We start from the raw sequence: 7,171 nt of genomic DNA, 5'->3' as shown, positions 1-7,171 counted from the left end.
TATCGTTACATTGTCTTGGTCACTTGGTCCCCGACCGGCAGTAAAACGCAAAGTGTGGTGTTCGTTTGGCTGTGCGGTATGTATCAATTTTACAGCCACGTCCGTTCAGGAATATGACTGTTGACTTCAAACTGATGTGTTTGATCTTTTGATTTTACCCTTTGATTATGGACTTTCCGTTTTATATTTTCCTTGCAGTTCGGTACTTCTGTAATGCATTTGATGTATTCAATATGCAATGCAATATCAGAAATCTGCAATAAAACAATTTTCTTCAACCCATGAAAACTAATACCCACAAAATAAAGCTAATCCGTAGTAATACAGATGTTATATAATACATTAACTTTTAAGAACAGATTTTATTTACAATTTGCTGGATATCCACTGAAAAATCAAAATCAAGTCTGAATCAGCCATTTGACAAATACACATCAGAATTCAAGCCAATTCCCACCTATCTCTGAGTATCACGACTTACCAGCCACTTTTTTTCCTTATAGATCCATGTCTCTACAGCGAATCAGATTATCAATGGCGAAGAGCCTAAACAAGCATTGTCTAGTTCTGCCTATCAACCTACCTGATAGGTATCTCAAGCAATCATATTTCAGTTCTGGTAGGCACTATTTCCCAGACAGACATTGTGAACAGTATCTATCAAGTTGTAGTAGACTTAACCTGCCAAATATTCATCCAATAATGTCATCAGGATCTTATAGACTATTCATCAAAAACAACAGCTATGATAAGTCAGCCTCCACATTGTTCATCTAGTTCCGACAAACAAGTTGTTACAAGACAAGACAAGGCAAAGCTGTTTTATTCATTTTTGTTTGTTTACCTATTTTTCTAACCAATTAACAAGACAGGATCATATATGAACTACTGTTGCCCTATTTCTATCTTTAGATTGTCTGAAGAGTTGGAGGTAAAGAACATGTACGTAGCTTTAAAAATGCCATGTACCAAGTCAGGAATATGGCCATTGTTATATTACAGTTCGTTTCTGTGTGTATTACATTATAACGTTGTGTCGTTTGTTTTCTCTTATTTTTGAGTGTAAATTCACATTGCGATAAGACGTGTCACGGTACTTGTCTATCCCAAATTCATGTATTTGGTTTTGATGTTATATATATATGTTATATTTGTTATTCTCGTGGGATTTTGTCTATGTGTGTTACATTTTAGTGTTATGTCGTTGTTCTCCTCTTATATTTAATGCGTTTCCCTCGGTTTTAGTTTGTTACCCCGATTTTGTTTTTTGTCCATTGATTTATGAGTTTTGAACAGCGGTATACTGCTGTTGCCTTTATTTGAAGGGACAGCATTATGCTAATTCAAGTACCAACTCAGATCTAAAGCATAGTCATTAAAGAAAAACACAACAATAAACTAATGTTTAATTATAAAAATGCAACAATCAATTTTTCCAATTGTATGAAAAGCAATCTACAAAAACATTTATAAGTTCAATGTAAAATAATAGTTATTATTCTCAACATTTTATTTTGTAAACATCATATATAAAGTAACAAATAACAATTGAAATGTTCGTCTACAATTACAAATATTACAAGAATTTTTCCGATTTCAGTAAGTTTACTTTAGAAAAGATCTGATGATGCGAGAAATGTCGTTACAAAGTCGGAGCTCGAGGTTACACTAAGTAAAATAGGGAGTTTTTCAGCTAAAAAAAGATTCGAAGAAGACTACATCTTGGATAAAAAGATTTTGTATTTAAACAGTCCCTATCCAAAAGTGTTCTTAAGGTAACATCTTATAGATTGACCTTCCCATTGTTATATTTTTGGCGATAAACTTGAACTCAATGTGTTTGCATAAAGTAACAGGAACTCACCTACATCTAAATGGAATAAAGGGCTAATATGTCGATGGAATTTATTTCAGTGTAGTTAAATATATCCGCCATTTTTTTATTCTATCATCAATGTGATACTGCACAAATTGAGAAAAAAACCTTGATGTTGTAAAATTAATATTGAACCTATGTATTTGTTTTATCCATTTTTATGCCAAAAAAAAACAACCCATACATTTTAGAATTATACCTTTTTGGTTAAAACATTTTATTAGCAAAACAAAGCCTTATGATTCAATTGAAAACAGAAAATCTATCTAATCGATGATTCATTTGAGCGTTTTTATTCTTAACTTCTCGTAAATAATTTTCAATTTTAGAAACCTATGTGCACTAACCGGACGGAAGCGTAATTTTCTTTGTTACTAAGGGTCCAATTAAATCTATTAACATGATTAAAGTAACCTTTTAATTACCTCCATCCAAAATAAACTTTAATTATAGTTTGAGATCTGGAAAATAAGTGATATACCGTACGACCAATCTTTGTATTCTATTATCATCTAATTCATGGCAATAAATTGTAACCACTAATAGATAGTACGGTCGATTACAATTAAGGAATGAGGTAATTGATATAATTGATATGTTTTATAATCACTGCTATTAAAATTAACGATGTGTAAACAAAAACACTAAATTCTACTTGGTAGAATACTATTAAACGTTAAAAAACAATACAAACATGCAATATTCGTACTCGCTTACATACATTCATTTGTAACTTTCGTGGCGTAGCATTACATATCAAAAGTGATTCACTTAAAATTCATATCTATTGTAAAGTGTAATGCAACATTGTGCTATATGCAAGACAGGCTAACAGGTTTATCATTATAATTCGTTCACTCAAATTATAAAAACCATCATAAGAAATCAAATTGCATCTTTTTAATTTTTACAATACGATTATGAAAAAACATTTATGAGATCATTTGTTCCAGAAAACTACAAAACAAGAATGCAAAAAACGTTTTCTATGGTGTACATACTTTCAAAGTCAACTTACAGACACACATTCATTCCTTTTGAAGCTCCTTTTAAGGCACTAGCATACATTACAAAAAGGCTAAATTACGGTATCACAGTTTTATAGCTTAAAATAATAGACCATGTGATATATATCATATTACCGTCAGTAAATTTATTAAATATCCACTGGTGTATTTCGTAGGTACCAATATGGAGTTACTGTTAATATTCAATGTATTTACCTCAATAACAGGATCATTTTAAAAAGGGCATAGCACAGTTTCATATTATGTCAGCTGCATGTGTCTATTCAAAACGTCTGACAAAAATATATAATGATTCAGAACCTTAGACATGTATGACTCAAATTCAAATTTTGATAAAATGTTTAAATCGGTTTTCAGACACAATCAGCTTCAAATGGTTCTGTGTTGTTAAATGTAAAGTTTAATATAAATATGGAAAAGTTGCATTTATTTATAAACAATGTCAAAAACGCATTATGAAAGGCTGAATAATATCTTGATAACACGTGGATATTTCTAAAATTCGAGACAAATCTCTGATGTATATTAAGTAGCTAAATACTTCGCTTAAATATGTTAACTATAAATTATAAACACAATTTATGTTTTACTGTAAAATACAAGAAAGTAGCATTATCTCTAAAATGGTAGTTGTTAATAAATCCACATGTTTTTTGTAAGAATATAATGTTTAGGCAATAATTACATGTTATATCTTTTTATACATGTTTCCATATGGTCCAGTGTTGATTGTTGTTGTTACCATACTCGGCACTTCGTAGTTGGATTATAGTTTGATATAAATGGGCAATTAAAAGCACTAGCAAAAGTTTCCATGTTAGATACTGATCCTCTTACCCTGAAATAGAAAAAAAACACATTCTATTAATCCACTAGTTTCTACTGAACGAAATACGTGTGCCAAGTCAGAAATATGACAGTTGTTGTCCATTCGTTTGAAATGTTTGAGCTTTTGATTTTGCCATTTGATTAGGGACTTTCCGTTTTGAATTTTTCTCGGCGTTCGGTATTTTTTTTTTTAACAGTTTATGGACTAAAGGCTTTAAAATTTTTAAAACGCTTATCTACTGTCGATATCTGTATATTTACAGCTATCTATTTATTTTTGACATACACTCTTGTCGTGTTTGTTGCTGACAGTAATGTTTTTGTACAATTTGGGCATCTGTCTCATTCACGTTTATAAAACAACATTTTACATTCATATTTACTACTAGTATAACATTGTCACTTTCTGTCGTTTTAACATGCAGTATCAGTTTTGCCTGTTTGCCCAAACGCCTTCCATATATTATCCATACTGCAAAAGCAATTACTTAAAATGAAAATAGCCTTATGCAATATTTGATGTGCTACCAGTTTAATTATAAATGTCCGTTAGGGATTGGCTATTACACATCATAAAACAGAAAACTGATTAAACAAACATTGTTTTGATAAACAACTTAATTAAACCAAATTTTGATGACAAAATACTTTGATATCTATTATTAAAATAAATATTGTAATTTCTTATGAAGATCCGATAAAACGTGATTATGTAAAAGACTGTAGATTATTTGGTTGTTAAAAGGGGAAATATAATTGTGCATGGTAGATAACAGTTATAATTTGGCTCAGAAAGTTATTCCAGAAACTCATATGATAAAAATAATGACGTAATTGTACGTTAATTTTATGTTAGATAAAAAGGGTGGTAATTGGGGTTTAAAAGTTATTTAAGAAACCTTATTGTACAAATGATAAAATAAGAGGTTATAAAAAAGGACCTTGCTCAAAATAGAACAAAAATATCTAAGGATTGGATAGAACAAATGCATTGAGCATAGAATATTACAATAGCAATGCATTAGCTTATGTTGCTTAAAAATCGCTTAAACTCTTAAAACTATTGGTAAAGCAAGAATGTGTCTGAAGTACACAGATGCCCCACTTGCACTAACATTTTCTACGTTCAATGGATCCTGTAATTGGGGATTAAACTTAAATCAGACATTAAAATTAGAAAGATCATATTATATGGGCGTGGGTAAGTTTCAATTCAACTTCTACTTCATCAAAAACTACTTTGACCAATGTTTTTTTTTAAAATCTGAACGGGACAGACGGATTGACGAACAAACGGACGAACAGACCAAAAAACATATTGCCTCTAACTGGGGCATAAAAGCTGGAATATGGTTGATAAACATTTTCCAAACTTCGTTGTTGGAACTTGTCTAAGCATGGGGTTTGGGCAAAAAAATCTTGCATTTGATGTATGAAAATTAATAAAAGATCGTTAAAACTTTAACCGGATATTTACCAGATCTTGTGAATAGTGAGTTATTTATGAAAACTCGTAAGAACTTTTGGGAAAGTTAATATTTAATGATGAGTAGATGTACTTAGTTTCGAATTAAGGTTGAACATAAGAAACTTGGTTTATTAATTATGAAATTATTTACAAGAAGTGCAGGTTTCTAATTTCGCAGGGAAAGTTACCAAAATGAATGTGGTAATTGCTTCTAATCTAGGTATTATAAATACTTTGGATTTAAAAGTTGTGAGTTCTAGCATTCCTGAACAAGATAAATTCAGATCGGCGCTTTTTACTGAGAAAATTTGTAAAATATCACTTTTTCATTTTCAACAAAAAAATGAAAACGTTCATCTGGAAGATTATTTCCTCTCAACTTCTCTTCATGAATGAGGTTACTATACCTACCTAATTGGACCAGGATTATGACTATCATCAATTAAGTGTTTTTGCAATCCTTCAGGTTTCCACTTTGAACAGAACATCTGAAGTTGAAATATGTTTAATTAATTAATACCATATATATCATGATTGATTTTCGGAAAATACACATTAACAATAAAAAAAAAAACATTCAGGCTTACTTTGAAAAAAGTACTTTCAAGATAGAAATAAAAAAGTCAAAACAAAACTCAAAATACAAGACACAAATCTGCAGATGCGTTTAAATAAGCATTTTTTTTTAAAATAAAACCATTTAAATATTAAAGTCCACAAACTTCGCTTCCCTGGAAGAAATTATATTTTCACTGCCATTTAGGTTATTGTATTTAGTATATTCTATATTTAAATATATACATACCTGTGCATAACTTGTAAAAAATAGCTGCCGATTACTTAAGTCAACACCAGGAAGAATTTTCTCTGATTCACCTTTTCGTTCCCACAGTTGATAAGCCTAGAATATGTATTTATATATCAATTGTAAACAGTAAACCATTTTTGACAATCCGAAAGTAATATTTAGTTTATCTAGAATTTTTTAATTATTTTAAGACTTTCCCATCTTTGGAAAATATATGTTGTAGCAATATATCTTTTTTCTATATCTTAGTATTGAAAACAAGGTATCAAAATGAGGGTAAAATTGTGCAGTTTTGCATATATGCAAGTTTATTACACCCTGGTGCGAGACATACTATAATGTTGTTGTTTGATAGTCAAATACCTTGTGAAATTTAAATAATATTGTTTGGCTGATTTATGATATTTATTGTTTGAATTCAGAGGACCAAGAAAGTAGCTTTATCATACATTTTCCTTCGCCCACCTGATCCTTCGCCCACCTGACTTAAAGCTCATATTCATCACATCATTGTCACTTATAATATCACTCAGTTACTCTAATTAGATTCTGTTGGACACAACAAATGTACTTACAAAAAAGGCAGCTCTCAATCCACCATTGTCTGCAATATTTTCATCTAATGTTTTATAACCATTTACCTGAAATCATACAACAAATAATACTGTCTTAGAGTACAACACTAGTGACGCTGAAAGTATTGCTTTGAATGGCAGGTAATGTGTTGCATGTAAACAATTTGTCACTTGTGATATTATATTAATACTGATATGCATCTATGCAACTGAAAAAAATTGTTCTCTCGAAGAACTATCACTTCATATGTTTATAATTCGGCATCGATATATACTACAGTCTCATAGTCTTTCAATTTTTTAATAGTTGTTGTAAAGACGGATTTATATAGGCATTGCCACACATAAATATTCTACTTACTTTTTGTCCACCAATGGTATATGCATCATATTGGTCTTTCATACATTTAACAGTCTGATTAAATGAGCTCACTGTAAGTGGATCCCACCAGTTTTCCAGTTTACCTTTTGCGTTATACTGCCTGCCTGTTTAAAAAAGTTAAATAAATTAAATTCTGTAATTCTTGTTTTTTCTACATATTAAATTGAAACTATGTCATCTGAAATATATGCTCTCTCTATATATAT

General features: G+C 30.3%; 1 protein-coding gene across 2 annotated transcripts in view; it reads right to left on the bottom strand.

The window, feature by feature from the left end:
* Nucleotides 1-1,393: 1,393 nt before the first annotated feature.
* Nucleotides 1,394-7,171, bottom strand: part of LOC139520586 (endothelin-converting enzyme 1-like) — a 52,484-nt gene continuing 46,706 nt past the window's right edge. For both annotated transcript variants that reach the window (XM_071313381.1, XM_071313380.1), the window contains exons 17-21: nt 6,945-7,069; nt 6,584-6,649; nt 6,006-6,101; nt 5,612-5,688; nt 1,394-3,742 (exon numbers count right to left, since the gene is read on the bottom strand). In XM_071313381.1, coding sequence (XP_071169482.1) covers nt 3,643-3,742; nt 5,612-5,688; nt 6,006-6,101; nt 6,584-6,649; nt 6,945-7,069 — 464 coding nt within the window. In that variant the 3' untranslated portion in view covers nt 1,394-3,642. The remainder of the gene's footprint in view (nt 3,743-5,611; nt 5,689-6,005; nt 6,102-6,583; nt 6,650-6,944; nt 7,070-7,171) is intronic.

Source organism: Mytilus edulis, chromosome 4 (assembly GCF_963676685.1).
Source record: "Mytilus edulis chromosome 4, xbMytEdul2.2, whole genome shotgun sequence".
NCBI classification, from domain to species: domain Eukaryota; kingdom Metazoa; phylum Mollusca; class Bivalvia; order Mytilida; family Mytilidae; genus Mytilus; species Mytilus edulis.
The sequence above is the reverse complement of the archived record's forward strand: the minus strand, read 5'-3'. Positions and strand labels throughout refer to the sequence as shown.